Raw genomic sequence first — 18,672 nt, forward strand, 5'->3', positions numbered from 1 at the left:
TCGCCAATAGCCCATTGTGCAGCTCTAGTGCGACGTAAATTAACAACAACAACAATTAAATTAAAATTAATATGATGTAAATTAATATAAATATATATAATTAAAAAATTATATATTAAAATTAATATATGTCATTAAAAATTATCTAAAATATAAACAATCAACGCCCCCCCCCCTGCGGGCTGTGGTAAAATTATCAATCGTTGACAGGTCCGCGGTGATAAAAAGGTTGGGGAACACTGCTCTAGGGTCACAGTGCCCTCACTCTGAAACCGGGAAGCGATATTCCACTTTGACTAACTCTGGGGCACTCCAATTGGCACTGTTTGGCGTGCGAATTCTTAACACGCCAAATCAATGAATCTCACGCTTTCTCGAATCGTACGAGATTAAACTTCAACCGCCATTATATATTTTTTTTATACGAGTGCAAGTAGTGTTTGTTTATTTAATGATCGGTGGAACTCGTATGTACAAAAAATTGTTAATTTAAATGAACAATAAAATTACTTGAAGATATATAAATTGTATTTTTCGTATGTTTTAGTTTCACGTTAATTGTTTCATATAACGCAACTTCTTTTTTAATTCAAGTTACGTAAAAATGGAGCAGTAATTAATTATACAACTATATGTTTGTATTTACGTGGCGCAACGCAATTTCATTATATTGATAAATAAACATTTCTACCATTTATGATTTTATCTATAGAATCATATTTCCGCTTAAAACTAAATGTTGAAATTTTTTTTTTATAAATTTGCTGCAAAAATAATTAATATCTAGAAGTTTAGCACTAAACCTAAACAACAATTACCATACCTTTTATAAAAAATTACGGTTAATATATCCATATTTCAATCAGTTGTTGAAAATTATTCTTGATTTCTTTTTTGCAATTTAAAAAATAACTCATCAATTTCAAAAATAAGACCTGAATTAATACGAACAATTTTATCTATGCCAATTATTTAAATACTTACTTAGTCATATTAATAATAAAAAGTAATTAAAATCTAAATAAAAAATTTCTTCAAAATGAGTTAAATGCAATCCAATTTACTGTAATGGTGAATAAGGATAAACTAATACACTTAGCAATAATTTTTATTTTAATTTAATTTAAAACTCAATGCAGAAAAATAACGAATCATTTCGTTATGGTTGCGTTCAGTGTCTTAAATTTTGCCTAGTTTTTATTTTCATTTCCTCCAACGTTTTTTACCAGCAAGAAACAATGGTTGCCCTCGAAAAGAAAACCCAACGATTCTTAGTATAGTCTCACCGTTTTAATATGAAATTATCAACATTTCATTCCAGTTAATATCCTGTAAACAGTCACTAAACATATCTTCCTAAGGGAATTTGCTTAATAACTGATATTTTCTGTTTTGGGCAGTATGGTTCTCATATATTCAAACTTGGTCAGTCACATTTATTAAATCTTTATGTGAAACATAAAATATTGTAATTATACACTAACTAGGGTGCGATCACGTTTAATTTTGTTTAAAGAGTAAAAAATTTTGAACAGAACTTGATTCACAAATGAATATGCTTAATTATATGGTGTAGCATTTAGACAACCACAAAATGTTGAGAGAAATACTAAATATGCTGCAACTCAATGAGTACATTTTATTTTAATGATTATGCACTAAAATTTAAATGAAATGACAATTCTTTTCTTTCATGCACATGCATTTCTTTTAAAAGTGCTTTTTTTAATTGTTTTCATTAATTTAAATTATCTTGAATTTTTAATTATAAAACATTTTTGAAATCATTTATCTTTGATTATGTTCAGTTCAGTGAAACTACAATTTTTTTAAATTTATAAAGTGAAAAAGATATGGTAAATTAGAAATAATAGTAATAATGCAAAAATTATTTTGTATCTTGCTTTTTTGCCTCAAAAACCAAATATATTCGATTTGGTCGAACATAAATACATTTCGATATCAATTGATGTATTTTGAGCAACAAAATCCATGGGTTGCAGTAAAACTTGCAGGTTCTTTTCCAATTTTCATAATGTGAAATAATTTTCACACTAAACCTTTCTTGGTATAAAACAAATTTATTTAAACACCTAATTATGCTACATCACAAACATAAAATTAAGTATATAAAAATAATTGTAAATGACATCGTCAAAAATGCTTCTCTTCTTCCCACCACATTCTAATCCTCTCTACACCACACTAAAACGAGAGAGATTCTTTTTTAATTAATTCTTAAGTTTTGTTCATATCTCGTAGCGCCATCTAGTGGTGGGTAATCTTACAGTTGTATTTATGCATAATAAATTTTAAGTGTTTATTAATTTTTAAATATAAAAGCATATTAAATTAATTAAATTTTAAATATAGTTATGAATTTGATAACCATCTGATTTCCTTTTCCGAATGTAATAATAAATATTTATATATTGTGGGAAAAAATGTGCAAGAATGGAAAAAGAATTAGCATGGTAAAAAGTTGTTTCTAAGAGGTATATTCTCTTACGTTTTTAAAATTTAACATTTATAATAAAGTGGTAATTATACTTAATATCCTTTGGAAAACTTGCAAATAGAATACTTTAATTTAAAAAGCTGTTTAAACTATAATCAATGTATATTATTTTGGCCGAAATAGAATTTACCGAGTCGCAATTGGTTACCAAATATTTGCCTGCATCTTTTCTGCGTGTATCAGGTATTCAACCAAACAATTATTATTTGCATCTTTTATCAACACTAAGCTCATATGGAAGGGGAAAATTAAATAAAAATAAATACGATAGAAACGATAATCAAGTTTAAAAAGACGATGTTCCTTGTTTACAGTGAAGGGCTGCCACAGACTCTTTCGTACATATGCGCTCATAACAATTAAGCAGTTATCGCGCAGTTTGGCGAAGAAGTGCCCCAGAGTTAGTCATAGTGGAATATCGCACCGGGAAGAATAAATGTCAAATTTAAATACTTTTCTTTGGAATCTTCATTGGGGAAAATTTTATGTGTCAAAAGGAGCACACAAACAACAAATTTGAGTAATATATTTCAAAACTTTTCGGTATTTTATTGGCCAAGAAAAAAAAATTTTTTGAAGCAAAGAAAAAAAACTTTGGAAAACTTTTCATTTTTCTGAAAGGAAGACATAATCTAAGGGTAGTGGTGCTATCTAGTGATGATTCAGAAAGTTAAAATATTACAGAAATTGACCGCTGTGCGCTTAGTAATTTTTTTTTGAAAAGAGCGGTTTCGCTGTTATACCACTGTGCGCTATTAAGGGGCCAAAACTCAGTTTGCTCTCTTGACTTATCTACGGGTTGCTCATTTTCCTGTTTACGTTACCCCCATATTTTGGAGAGCGAAACTAAAAAAATATGTTCATTCCAAAAATGTAGTAGAGATCTCCATCCTCTACTTACTGAGCTCACCAGACTACAAACTGTCAGAATAATTATTTTTATCTAGCTTAGTATTAAGGTTTTACACGAAGTTTTAAAAATATGTAACATTCATTTTAAGTCATCTTCGATTTATATACAGTTTGTTCAATGTAAATATGTTGAAAGGTAACTAAAATTCAAGTACTTGCACACTGGTGACGTCATTTCTCAGGCTTATTGCAATTAGCTCTGTAAGCATATTGCAAAGTGAAATCTGCAGCTCACGAAAAGCCAGATTTTTCAAGCTAACCAGGGGAGGTTTTCGTATTTTTCCTCTCCTTGTAACGAGAATGCTGGTTAGTTCCATCAAGAAGTCCTCCAAGAAAGCAAAATTTCTGTCAATACTTACCCAGGAGTTCCCTTGTCTTCTGGATTGGGTTAAAAATTACAAGGCCACGGAGTTGAACAATGGTAACTGTAAACTCTAAAAAGTTGTGTCAACTGCTCAATAAAATTAGTAAGTTTTCAATCAGCTTGTTTTAAAATAGGAAAATTAATTGAAAACAAAATCGCTGTTTTAATTTCAATTGTTATTTTATTTCTTAAAAAAAAGCAGTAAGCATTAAAAAAATTTAAAAAGTTGAAATTTTATTCTCCAAAATATTTGTCTTTTTTAATCAATTTCTTATTCAGTCATATATATATATTTTTAATGATCTTTTAACAGAATATTCAGTAAAATAAAAGTACACATTTATTTTAGAAAATATGGATTATAATAATCCAGATTAAAAATAATAGACTCTATACACTTTAAAATTCTGTATAAAAACTAAAGCAAGAAAAAAATATTTCTTAAAAAATTAAATGAAACAAATATTACTTTCTTACACTATATTTAATTTAATGTCTTAACTTTTGAACAATTTATTAAATAGTGAAAAAATTATATTTGGACATTTTAAGTTTCTTCCATTCCCTTAGGTTTTTACAACTACCTGTATCCTATTAAAAATTAGTTTTATATTTGATGAAAGGCAAACTCTGTATTAAAGTAGTTTCATAAAATCAATTAGTGCCAAATGATTTCGTATCAAATGTAATTATAAGTAAATAGTTTAAAAAAATTACATTTTTTAATGAAAACATAACTACAGGGCGAGTAGCCAAATCTTTGAATCAAAAATAAACACCCCATTTTTCGTGAAATGCACGGGATCCACCAGATATCACTGAAGAAAAAAAAATTATTTGTGAAAAAAAAAGCACTTTTTAAAAACACCAGCTGAAAAAAGCACCTTTAAAAGCTTTTAAAAACGAAATCCCCAAAAAAGCACCTTTAAGTACTTTTTACAAACGCTACGCACCCTGAACTATAAGTATTGTATTTATTTAACAATAGCAATTCAGAATTGTTATTTTTAAAAAAATAGGCATTAAAAACATGACAAATGTAGACAAAATTTATTAGTAAATAAACAAGTTCAAAAGTTGTCAAAAGTCATCCATGCTACAAATGCAAGGAATTTATAGTTTTAGGAAATAAAGCTTTAGCTACAATAAAAACAGGAAATATTATTTGTAAAAGAATAAAACAATCAAGAAAAACATGTATTTTTTAAAAACATAATTGTTTATAGATGCAAATCTTAAAAATAATAGCACCAGGAAGATCCACAAGAATAATGGCAATAGGGTATTCAATAATAATGTGAATAAGCAGTATTAGAATCCTGTCAAAAATGAATACGCATAACTGGTTGCAAATTAACATGTAATTGATGAAAAACAAAAATGCAATCGAAAACGAACGAATCATTAACTTAAATAGACCGGATTGTAAACAACAAAACCTATTTTCTTGCCGAGAAAATAGAGCACTTGAATGAGATTATGAGAAACACTTCAAGTTTCAACAGGAAATGAAAGTACGATTGGTATTTTTTATTCCGTCTTCCTATCAATGCTTCGACAGATTTCGATAGCGTTTTTGCTTCCGTTTTTTTTCTTCCTTAAATATATAAAAACTTTGGGGAATATATTCGTTGTCATTATCGGTCGCGCAAACTACAATCGCCAAGGTGCGAAAAGGATTGTAAATTGGAATTGAAAAAAACAATGATAAATAAATAAAAAACATGTGCACGTCTGAGCAGAGGTCGGATACCAGTACCTCTGAGTTGCTTTTGTTTTTACGCACAGGCAGCTGCCCAGACTAGGCGATTATTCTGCTGCAAATCACGGAAATTTTCCTTACAAACATAAACAGGCAAAGAAATTAATTTAAAACTGTTACGCTGCATCAGGGTGTGTAGCAGTGCCGTAACTTCACCCCTCGGGGCCCTGGGGCAAAAATTTTTGGCGTAGGCCCTTTCAAAAACTTTTAGTACTCCATCTCTAAACGTCATTTTAGCTATTTATGTATTATGTTAGCGAATATGTTTATGAAAACAAGTTATTTGTTCGCATATAAATTGGATTACAAAACATTCCACATGGCAAAATACAAAATTTCAGCGAAATCGATTAATCTTGAGAAATTAAATTTTAAAAAAGTCGTACTTATGAAACTCGATTTCTAAAGAACTAATTAACCAATTACGCTCATATTTTGTATTTTCCATGTGGAATTAGATACTTTAAAATGATATTAAAAAAAAAAACTATATGCCTTAAGATTCAGACGCTTATTGTCCGAAAGTGGACTGTTACAAATTTCTGCCTGACCAGAAGAGGGCGTTGTAATCACTCACTCATATAATTCTGTAAACACTTATGTGGCAGGCAATGGATTGATTTGGAAGGCTCATTGGAGAGCCCCTTTTCGTATCATATATTTTTTATTGTTACTATTATTAAATTTGTTTGTTATTAAATATGGTTTCTTTAATTAATGCACCCATTCACCACTGAATCATTCTGCAACATGGTGCATCGGCCGGGAATATCGCTAAAATAAAAATTGGACTGTACGACAAAAGGGAAGTACAAAAAGGAATTATAATATCGGTGTATAACTACTCCCGATCTTGCAAAACTGGGACATTATTGCAGAATTGGACTATTTCATTATTGGATTTGGTACATTATTTGGATTTGGATTGCAAGGTAGGAGATTTTATCACTTATATATTACTATTTGAAAATGGATAAGATTAATAAACTTATAGAAAAAAGAAGCAGTGTAAGAAGCGGTATAACGAAATTAATTAAAAGAATAAATTTGGAAGAGCAAGCGGAAACTGATACGCCACTTGCAGAACTGCTAGAACTTTTAGAAACTAAAGAACAAATTCTTAAAAAACATGATTCGGATATAGAAGACCTCATTACGGATCCAGAAAAATTTAAAACTGAAATTAAGGTATCAGAAGAGTACGATGAAAAAATTCTTTCAACTAAAATAAAGTTAAAAAGTAAAATTAAAGAAATGAACAAGGAAATAAATCATGTAGCTGAATTAAGTCATAATACTTCTAGTGAAACTGTAGAACACACCTTTTCGGCCCTTAAATTACCTAAATTAGAAATTCCTCGTTTTTCTGGTGATTCCAATTTCACGGAGTTCCTTAACTGCTTTAATAGCGCTATAGGTACAAATGATTACCTTTCTAAAATTGAAAAATTTCAGTACCTAAAATCCCTTCTTTCTCCCCCTGCCTATAATGTTGTTGCTGGATTCGAATTAAACGATAAAAATTACGATTCTTGCATTGAACTATTAAAACAGCGTTATGGTAGAACAGATTTCATTATAAATTCATATATGACTAAATTACTAAATTTGGAGCCGGTTAGAAACGCATCTTATGTTAAAGGTTTGCGTAAACTATATGATGAAATCGAGGTAAACATAAGAAATTTACGCGCTTTAAATGTTACCGAGGGATCGTATGGTCATTTATTAAACCCATTGTTATTGAAATTATTGCCCCAAGAATTAGTTTTAGAATTTCATAGGAAACGTGATAAAAACAAAAATTGTGAAGTTTCGGAAATAATGACATTTTTAAGGAACGAGGTCGAGTCTAGAGAAATTTGTGAATCTGTAATGAGTAGCCCCAAAAATTACGAATCTAAACGTACCCCCTTTCAAAATTATCAAAGCGGACAAACTTATCAAAAGAATTACTCTAGACCTAAAAACGTAGCAACAGCCTCAACTTTGCATACTCAGTCAAAAAATATTTGTATTTTTTGTGGTTTGGTAAATTCGCATGATTCTGTTGATTGTAAAAAATTGGATGTTGAAACAAAAATTGGTAAACTTATGTCTGACGGACGATGTTGGGTTTGTTTCAAAAGAAACCATTACAGTAAATTATGTAGATCTGGAATTGTATGTAAAATATGTAATTCTAAATACCATCACGAATCAGTTTGTAGGAAAACTCTTAAACCACAAAATTATGTAAATAGAGCTAATGAAACAAAAACGAAAGATTCGGAAAACGATACTGACTCAAATAAATATCAGTCTAACTCAAAAATCAATGTAGAGAATATTTCTGTTTCACACAGTAATATATTTTGCAAAGATAAAGCTTTTCTACAAACATGTTCTGTATTAGCTTGTTCGGATAAAAATTCGATTTTGGCAAACGCCATTCTGGATAATGCGTCACATAGGAATTTTATAAGCTCGAAATTAACTAAGGAATTAAAATTAAAACCCGTACGCTATGAAAAATTAGCAATTTATTCTTTCGGCCAAACTAAAGCATGCGAAAAAGAATATCCTGTAATTTCTTTAAAGCTCATAAATAAAAGTAATAGCTCTAAGTGGATCGAAATCGAATGTTTAGTAACACATTTCATTTCGAACTTAACCTTGAACAAGCCAGATGCTCTCTTAATGAATGAGTTAAAAACTAAAGGATATGAACTCGCTGACTCATTTCACACCACGAATTGCGATTTATTGATAGGGAGTGGTATTTTTTGGAGAATTGTTTATAATGAAAGGATGAAATTAAACGAAGATGTAAGTTTAATTAATTCCCATTTCGGATGGTTACTTTCTGGGTATAATAAATTGGGTCATGACTCAGCCGAAAGTTGTGAGAATGTATGCTTAACTATGGACTCTACTTCTATTTTATTTGATCTTAAGCTATTTTGGGAAATAGAAGAGTTTCCGAATGAGAAAATATGTCTTTCTGAAAAGGATAATCTATTGATAAAAAATTTCGAGGATTCTTTGCGATTTAATGGAGAACGTTACGTATGTAAATTAATGTGGAAGGATAATTTAGGCCCCCCTTTGGAAATGGACTCTAATTATGAAGTTGCAAAAAGGCGTTTTGATTCGTTAGAGAATAAATTAAATAAAAATCCCGAGATTTTAGATCAGTATAAACAAATTGTTTCCGAACAAATAAAATGCAATATTGTTGGGAATAGTGTAAATGAAAACTTAAATTCAGGATATTTTATGCCTCATCGTGCAGTAATTAGGAATGACAAAGAAACAAGTCGAGTTCGTATTGTTTACGATTGTAGTAGTAAGGCAAATGACAATAAGAAATCTTTGAATGATTCTCTTGAATCGGGAATTAATCTTTATCCAAATTTATTGGATATAATTCTTAAATTTCGAGAAAATCAAGTCGCATTTTGCGGAGATTTGGAAAAGGCCTATCATATGATAGAAATAGCGGAAGATGATAGAAATTATCTAAAATTTTTATGGTTTTCGGATGAAACAGATAATTCAAAAAGAATACTTCAATTTAATCGCCTTCCTTTCGGATTAACTACGTCATCATTTGTTCTTGCTTGCGTATTAAAATTTCATATTAGGAAATTTAAGGTAGATCAACCGAATTGTTATGAAATGTTGAATTCTCTATACGTAGATGATTTGTATTATGGTGCTAAAACTATTCAGGATGCGTATCAATTATCTTCGTCGGCAATTGAAATATTACGCGCAGCCGGATTTAATTTAAGGAAATTAAAAACTAATTGTATGGAACTAATTGAACTTTGGCGTAAAAACGGATATGAGGAAAACACTGATTTTGGGCAAGGAGCAGGTTTCTTAGGATTAAAGTGGGATCCTATTGAAGATAAAATTAAATTAGATTTAAAGGAGTTAAGGTTTTCCTTGGAATCAGGAACCACCAAAAGACAAGTGTTGAGAATAATTTCTAAAATTTTTGATCCATGTGGATTCATTAGTCCATTTGTAGTTAGAGCTAAAATAATTATGCAGGAAATTTGGGAGCGAGGTCTAAAGTGGGACGAAGACTTACCTAGCGATTTGGTAAAAAAGTGGAAGAAATGGTGTTCTGAAATTGCTGATTTGGACAATTATGTTATAATAGAACGAAAACTATGTTCAACGGCGGATATTAGTGATGTTTCTCTTCACATATTTGTTGACGCAAGTCCTAAGGCTTACGGAGCCGTGGCATACCTTCGTTATACACCAATTGAAGGACATATTGAAGTTAAATTCATTATTTCTAAGTGCAAGGTTGCTCCATTAAAAACTTTGACTTTGGCTAGATTGGAACTGATGGCAGCTCTCGTCGGTGCTAGGTTAGGGAAATATTTACAAAACGTTTTTCCTAATTTCACTCAACAGATATACTATTGGAGTGACTCTAAAATAGTTCTCCACTGGATAAAAGGATCTTCAAAGCTTTGGAAACCATTTGTGTCTAATCGAGTGGCAGAAGTGCAGACACTTACGCTTCCAGAGTGTTGGAACCATTGCAGCGGTGTGGAAAATCCTGCTGATTTCATTACAAGAGGAGAATCTGCTTTTAAAATCGTGTCGAGTTCCCTGTGGTGGTCCGGTCCAGTTTGGTTGTCCCATCCGGTCAACTTGTGGCCTAAAGTAGATTTTTGCAACCAGCCTGATGATAAATATAGTGATGTGGTGAAGAAAGAACAACGAGCTGTTGTGGTGAACGCTTTGACTCAAAACAAGACTTCTGACATTTTTCTTACAAAGTCTATTGATATTAACAAGTACAGCAATCTTACTAGACTTTTGAGAGTAACAGCTTGGGTAAAAAGGTTTGCCCATAATGCCAAGCCAAATTCTTCGAAGTTGAAAGGACCTATTAGTGCTTTTGAACTTCAGAATGCTTTGCATTCCTGGATTAAAACTGTTCATCTCTTGCATTACGAGAGTGAAATCCAACAACTCCTCTCTCAAAATACTTTGAGTAAACATTCACAAATTTTCAATCTCAATTGTAAACTTAATGATGATAATCTTTTATTTTTACAGGGACGTTTGCAGTTCTCAAGCGATGATGTGAAAACAAAACATCCTGTACTACTTCCTTCTAATGATAAATTTGTTGAATTAGTTATATTAGATGCTCATGTTAAAATAGGTCATTTAGGTGTAGATTCTACTTTAACTCACTTAAGGGAACAATATTGGATAATCAAAGGTAAACAATTTGTCAAAAAGGTTTTGAGAAACTGTTTAATATGCAGACGTTATAAGGTAAAACCAGGTACTCAAGTGGTAGCTCCGTTACCACCTGACAGAATTAAAGAACAACCTCCTTTTGATATTTCTGGTGTAGATTTTGCTGGACCTTTTTTTGTTACTGACTCTAATAATAAGTGTTATTTGTTAATTTTTACCTGTGCAGTTACTAGAGCTGTGCATTTAGAGCTAGTTATTAATATGAATACTGATTCTTTTTTATTGGGATTTAGAAGATTTATTTCTCGTAGAGGATTGTGTTCGATTTTGTATTCAGATAATGCAAAAGCCTTTAAAAAGGCAAATAATGAACTGAAAAAATGGTGGAATCAAATTAATGATCCTCAGGTAAAAAATATGTTTGCATCTAAAAATATTGTTTGGAAATTTATTGTAGAAAAAAGTCCATGGTGGGGAGGTTTCTGGGAACGACAGATACGTACTGTTAAAACTTGTTTAAAGAAAATTATTGGTAAATCTTCTCTAACTCTTAAAGAATTAGAAACTGTCTTTTTGGAAATTGAAGCCATTATAAATTCAAGGCCTATTACGTATCTATATAATGAACCCTCAGAACCTTCTCCACTTACACCTTCTCATTTTTTAGTTGGTAAAAGATTAATGTCTTTACCTGTTGTTAAATATAAACCTAATGATTTGATTGTAAATAGAGATTCATTAACTAAAAGGTATAAATACCAACAAACACTATTGGATCATTTCTGGAATCGGTGGAGGAGGGAATATTTACTGCATCTAAGATCTGCTTATATTTCTTCACCACCAGGTAAGATAACATCATTTAAGGTAAATGATATTGTTTTAATCAATGATGAGCGTTATCCCAGAAATATGTGGATGCTGGGAAGAATTTTGGAAGTGTATCAGGGGCGAGATGGGAACATTCGTTCTCTTTTGATAAAAACCCCTAAAGGAGATATAAGACGCTCAGTTCAACTTGTAAGTAATTTAGAAATTAACCCTTAAACAAAATGTTTATTGCAATGTGTAAAATATATATTTTGATTATATGCATATGTTATAATTGATTGTTTTATGTTGTTATCTTTGTTATTGAACATTCATTTAATTATTATTATTGCGAATTTCTGCTAAGGATAAATTTTTTATATTTCAACTAATATTGTTCTTGAAAAACTTTTGTTTTGCAAATTTATGGTAAGTGAACTCAAAAGAGTTCAGGTGGGGAGTGTTACAAATTTCTGCCTGACCAGAAGAGGGCGTTGTAATCACTCACTCATATAATTCTGTAAACACTTATGTGGCAGGCAATGGATTGATTTGGAAGGCTCATTGGAGAGCCCCTTTTCGTATCATATATTTTTTATTGTTACTATTATTAAATTTGTTTGTTATTAAATATGGTTTCTTTAATTAATGCACCCATTCACCACTGAATCATTCTGCAACAGTGGACTGATCGTTAAGAATAGTTCCCAGCAGATCACCGAAGTTAAGCATCACTGACTGCGGTCAGTGTGCGGGTGGGTGACCACTTGGATCAGTCTGCGTAGGGACCGAGGGTGTGCGGTATTGGTCCTCGTTAAACTGTTCTACCATAAAGTGCTCGACCTCGCGTGCTGGTCGCCGGGCTACCGAAGCGGGGGTGCCATCCCCTCTACAGAGGATCAAACCTCAAGGGATGTTTCCCAGACCGTCGCCAATAGTCTATTGTGCAGCACTAGTGCGACGTAAATGATCAACAACATCAAACTATTATGAAGTAAAAAATGATAAATATTTACTAAAATTTATTTTTTGCATGGAATTATCTTTAGATAAAAGAATTTTATAACCGTGTGCAAAAATTTTTCAATTCCCTTAAAAAGCTCTCAATCTGTAGTGAAATACAAAAAAAAAAAAAAAAAAAAAAAAAAAAAAGAAGAAGAAAAAAATATAAAGCATATGGGGGTCCAAACTTTGGATAGCTTACCCGACCCAATTATTGGGGCAATAATTCCCAGATTACAGCTACCTCCTATAGTACGGGGGTTAGAAAATCGAATCTGTTTCCTCTAAATATAATGTTAATCATAAAATGCCAATTTTATAAGCCTGTTGAATTCGGTTACTATTCCGTTAGGAAGGTCTTTTCAAGACAAAACCATTATAAAAATGAAAATTATTTTTTATTTTCAAATCTAAAAGTTTTTGATCGCGTTATGGAAACTGAAAGAAATTATAGACTTTTTTTTTCTATCGGTACATATATCCACATTTTAAAAAGTCCTAATTGAAAAAATGTACAGAAATTTTTTCTCTATACATCGATTAACAAAAAAAAAGTTCTGCCTTACTCCAATATGGACAGGTCCCTAGAAAATATAGCTATATTTTGAAAAGAATTCGTTCTTGAATATTTGGCCTATGTATTCATGACGCCATGTAATCATATGTGGCAAAATTATGACAAAGAGTAATAGTTTTTTTTTGTTGTTTTTTTATGAAAAAAATGAGAAAAAGTCAAAGCATATTTGCTAATTAAAAAAAAAAAATTCCTTTTAATGGTTTGTCATGGCAATGAATTTTAATTGCTACGGATTTCTAAGCTGATGTTCACAGCTTTTTTATTAAATTAAATGCGTATTTTTATTAAATTAAATAAGATTTTTTTTATATAAAATAAAGATTGCATCTCATTTTTTAATAAAAAAATCCGAAAAATTCGAAGTTCCAATTTAAAAAATTTAAGGGTCTTAATAATTTAAAAATTATAAAATAAGGGCAAAATCCATGCACGCAATAAACAGTAATATTATCACATAAAGTACTATACAAGATAAATTTTATATACGAACATAAGAAAAAGCAATTTTTATGTTACCATTCTTATAAAAGAATTCTAACAGTATATAAATATAAAATTTAACTGTATTAAATGAGTTAAATGAATGCAAACATTTACTTACCTCCTTATAAATAAATTTACTTTAGGTTTTCTTGCTTTCCAAAGAAAATGTTTATTAAGAATGGGAATTATTGATATCACGATATATGTTTGAAAAAAAGGAAGTTGCAAATAATTTTAATAACTCTTAATTAAAGTTAAATTTTAATTTCAAAAATTGAACAGAACAAAAGATAACAGAAAATTTATATCTAAATTTAAAATGGTTCATTTAAATGAGTTAAAAATTGGAATTTAACTGCAACGCTTTACGTTTGTCTCAGAAAAAATCTCTTGACAAAATGACCTAAGTATATATGTCATTAAGAGTTATCCCCTTGGATGGACCTTAAAAGCTTACATCTATTTTCCTAGAACATCTAGATAATTGCTAGTTTAAGACAACTTGAGGGACATATAGATGGTACTGTAAATATAGGACATTTTACAAAAGCACAAAAGAGCCCAGGATCATAAAAATGATTAAGGCAATTTAAAGAAGCAAAAGGTTATTTTCCCATGGTGTAAAAGGAGATGGCTATTTTTTGAGGAGTCAGATAACTGTGGGTCAACTCTGTGGGTGGTATGAATGTTTTAACACCTTCATACCACCCACAGTCGAAAGATGCTTTAAAATATATTTGTTAGTCTCAGTGAAGGATGCGAAACAGTGATACTTATTTTAGTTTTCTAAACGCTTGTTATGTTTTTTTATGATGTGCTCCTCTTCTCTTTTCGTGTTTTAATTTTAATTTTTTTTTAATAAATTAAGAGTTGTAATATGTAGAAAAAAATTGAAACAAAGCCGTAGTATTTTTCTTGGCGGGGGGGGGGATTTCTATTTCAATAGCTGGTAAATTGGAAAAAAAAGTAGTTTGTTTTCCTGAAATTCTCAATTCTATTTTACTTTATTGTAGCGAATGTCAAATTTTCAGAAGGGGAAGCGCGCATTATCTTCCATCTATCTCAATTAAATTTCAGAGAAAAATAAAGTTTCGATTTGGAAAATAGCTTTAAAGTCAAAAATAAGAGTTAAATATAAATTTTACTTGACTTTATTCCTGCGAATGTCTGAAATTCAGAAGGGGTGAAGTATATTCTTCACCCCCTCACTTTAATTTAAAATTTTATTTTTGGAAAATAACTTCAAAGTTCTTTAAAAAAAAAAAAAAAAGCAATTTTACTGGACTATATTATTTCAAATGTCTAAATTTCAGAAGATACAAATTTTTTTTTAGCTCCCCTTACTTTAAATCAGAAGAAAATAAGTTTTCTATCCCCTTACCATAATTTAAGAGGAAAATGAAGTTTTCTATTTGGAAAATATCGTCGAGGTTATGAAAACAAAACAATTCTTTTCTTGTAAAATTTCCAACTTAACTTGACTTTATTCTATTAATGTCTAAATTACAGAAGATGAAAAGCAAATTTTTCAACCCCTCACTTTTTTTTCAGAAGAAAATAAAGCTTTCTATTTGGAAAATAGATTCAAAGATGACATTTTTTTAGTTATCAATTTTTATTATTTTTGAGCACTTCGAAATTTCAGAAGGGGCGAAACACTATGTTCGCCCCCTCATTACTATTTCGGAAGAAAATAGAGTGAAAATTGGAAATAAAATATTTTTTCTACTTTTACTTTACTTTTTCCAAAAGTCAAAAAACATATTAATCGCCCATAACAGAATAAAGTTTTCTACTTGATGCAAATCTTCAAAGCTGAGAAAGAATAGCTTTTTTTCCCCTCTAAAATTACCTATTTTAATAGAGTTCGTCTTGGCGAGTAACTAAATATCAGAAGAGGCAAAGCATATAAATGTTAGAGGAATATAAAGTTTTCTATTTCAAAAATAGCTTCAAAATTGAAATTTTTTTTTTTTAAATTACTGATTTTACTTTACTATTTTTGTGTCTAAATTTCAGGAGGGGTGAAACGCATCCCTCTGCCTCCCCCATAGAAACTATTATTTTTTTATTTAATGCTTAAAAAAATTTAAAAAAAAAAAGAAAAAAAAACTTCAGTTTTTTTGTTAGTTATTTTTTCATGCATTTATTAATTTTAGAAGACAAACTTTCCCTTTCATAAATTATATCCCTCAATTGAAGCAGTCATTTTTTGCTAATTGAAATATTGAATTTTAATATTTTAATAATTGAATTTTAATAATTTTAATACTTAAAAATAAATCATTTTATTTATTTTTACATTTTACACAATCAATTTCCATATTTTTTTAGAGTAAGTACTATCAGAGTTTATTAGTCAAGAATAATAATTCTTCACACACAAATATTAATAATATATGTTGGTTATTCGACAGTAAAATATTGCATTAAATGTATTACAAGTGATAAGAATTTAAAAATATACACTTATTTATACACACATTTTAAAGTACACAAAAAACAAAAATTTTAAAAAACGTAACTTTATTGTTAACAATTTTTTCATTCATTTATTAATTTTAGAAGAAAAACTTTCCCTTCATAAATTATATCCCTCTATTGAAGCATTGTCATTATTTGAAAAGAATTGAATTTTAATAGGAGTTGTAAAAAACATTTCATGCATTAGTTAAAAAATTTGAATTAATACTTTAATTTGTCACGATCTTGTAAATGGTTTTTGCAATAATATTGAAAATGATAAATAGCTTAATAATTATTAGAGTAAATTAATATTTAAATTATTTAACAATAAGAGTTTTTGTTCACTAAATTTTTTTTAATCAATGAATCTGTAAGACCATCAAGCAGATTTATTGTTCTATCAATCATATCTTCTGCGAAATGCTCATTACACAATTTACTACACGAAGAAGGTTTCCAATTAACTCGTCTCACAGCTTTGATCCATAACCGTTTACGATTTTCATCTTTAGGAAAACTGCAAATAAAATTCCAACTTAAAAGCATGAGCATAAAAATCGTTAATTACGTAAGTATTTCAAAGAACCGACTCAAAAGATTTATAATTAGCAATTATAAACAACTTTATTAAAATTTTGATAATTACAGTTAATCCAGTCGATAATTTCAAAAAAATAAATGCAGTAGCGCAAATAATCCGTTTTCAGTCTATTATGCTCAACTAAAACCCACGACTCCAATATAGATTACCCACAACTGAAACTTTTAATTTATTTCATTAAACTAAATGCATATCAATTATTAATAAAATGCACGAACTGAAGTAGTTCGCAAAATGAGAGTATGGCAGATTTTTGCCAGTTTCTATAGTTCACTGGATTTTCTATTATAAAATTTATCGAAAGGTTTCCACCAAGGTTATAAAAGTGAAAAAAAGTAACAATTTGGGTGGATTTTTTAAATTATGTTTGTGTGTTAAAAGCTCTCAAAAATTTCATGTCATTCGTCAGTGCAAGAGTGATCATAAATAAAATAGCAGTTGAATAAAAATCAAATTGTTTACAAACTAGACATTACGATCATATTTTTAAATTTCACTTAATAGCAGAGCAACTGTTCGGAATTACAATTGAAAAAGCAACAGTGCTGATTTTTAATGTTTAGATTACGAAATAATGATCAATAACAGTAAATAACAAAAAACACACACAAAGTTATTTGAGAAACTCTTCATGATAGATTAAATTTCATAAAAGCAAAAAATATTGTAGCAAATAAAATAAATACTTTTAACCATTCCCACTAATTCGAATAACACATGATACTATAATTATGCCATATTAATTGTCAATTAAGCAGTATAAAAGTAAACGAAATCACATTATCTCATCTACAATTAGTTTTATAGTTTTGATATTCTATAAGCCACTTAGAAATTCTATTTTGATTCATTTCAATAAAAATTGAAAAGAATCAAGGTTGGGTTTGAAATGAATAGCTAATAGTTAAGAAGAAGAAAAAAAATCTTTAGTCTTCTGACATTAAAGATACAGTTAATTGTAAGAACAGAATTTAAAAATACTAAATTAGAAAATGATTAAGAGAATTGAATTTACACTTACCTATGAAATGTAATTCCAGGCATTTTCTTTGTCCATCGATTCGTACAGCCGTATGCAAAGCAGTTCGTCATTTTTACAAGCAAAATATAATTAAATTCATTGTTTAAAAGGTAAGATAAAGAAAATCGTTAACGAGAAATAGAAAAAAAACGATAAAAATAACATTGATCAGCAAGTTTAACGTGCAGAAGATAGCAGCATTCGAATGTTTTGCATAAACCAATATGGCCGACCGGTTACAGTGAGCGTATTGACAAAACATACCGTAGATTGTAAACGTGGAGATTGCAGGTGGAGTTGGCGATGGATTACGCGTAAATGTGGTGGGAGAACGAAATTACATTAACCTAAGCAGTGTAATTCGATATTTTCTTCTTCTCCTCGACTAGCCATTATGAATAAAAATAACTCATTAATTCCTTTTAGCAGAGGAAATAAAAAAGAAAATAACACCTTTTTATTGTCAGGATCACTTTACAAATACACTGTATTCATATTTTATTAAGCGCTATAATTTATATTTTATAAAACGATCTAGTTTTTTGATAAAACAGATTCAATTTTTTAATTTTTTTTACAAGAATTGTGTTTGCGAAGAATGAAGAATTTATTAATGAACCAATCACAAAAAATAACGTAACATTTTAATACTATGTCTTATTGAAACGCTATTTTGAAGAATTAATTCTATTTAACTTTTATTTTAAGAAAACATAACCTGTTTTATTTTAGTGATATTTTCTATGAAATCAATATTCTCTATAAAAGAATAATGTAAGCTTTTTTATGAAGATTATTTTTTTAGAAATTAACAAAGACATATTATTTACTAGAAAAAAATAGAGTATTCAAAAATGTTATCACGCTTTAAAATAATAGTTTCTTGTAAACGAAATAATCAATATTTTTAAAATAAAGTTTGAAAGCGTTTGTTTC

The 18,672-nt window shown here is 29.5% G+C and overlaps 2 protein-coding genes across 2 annotated transcripts; one reads left to right on the forward strand and one right to left on the reverse strand.

The window, feature by feature from the left end:
• Positions 1-6,810: 6,810 nt before the first annotated feature.
• Positions 6,811-11,823, forward strand: LOC122269826 (uncharacterized). The gene has a single exon (XM_043044708.3). The coding sequence runs from the start codon at positions 6,811-6,813 to the stop codon at positions 11,821-11,823; it is 5,013 nt and encodes a 1,670-aa protein (XP_042900642.2).
• Positions 11,824-15,971: 4,148 nt separating this feature from the next.
• Positions 15,972-18,179, reverse strand: LOC147803995 (THAP domain-containing protein 1-like). Its single transcript, XM_087151644.1, has 2 exons — positions 17,737-18,179; positions 15,972-16,631 (listed from the first exon to the last, which is right to left on the reverse strand). The coding sequence occupies exons 1-2, from the start codon at positions 17,805-17,807 to the stop codon at positions 16,436-16,438; spliced, it is 267 nt and encodes an 88-aa protein (XP_087007770.1). The 5' UTR covers positions 17,808-18,179; the 3' UTR covers positions 15,972-16,435.
• Positions 18,180-18,672: the final 493 nt, after the last annotated feature.

The sequence above is a fragment of the Parasteatoda tepidariorum genome, chromosome 9 (assembly GCF_982258835.1).
Source record: "Parasteatoda tepidariorum strain Cologne lab strain chromosome 9, Ptep-v5.0, whole genome shotgun sequence".
Lineage (NCBI taxonomy): Eukaryota > Metazoa > Arthropoda > Arachnida > Araneae > Theridiidae > Parasteatoda > Parasteatoda tepidariorum.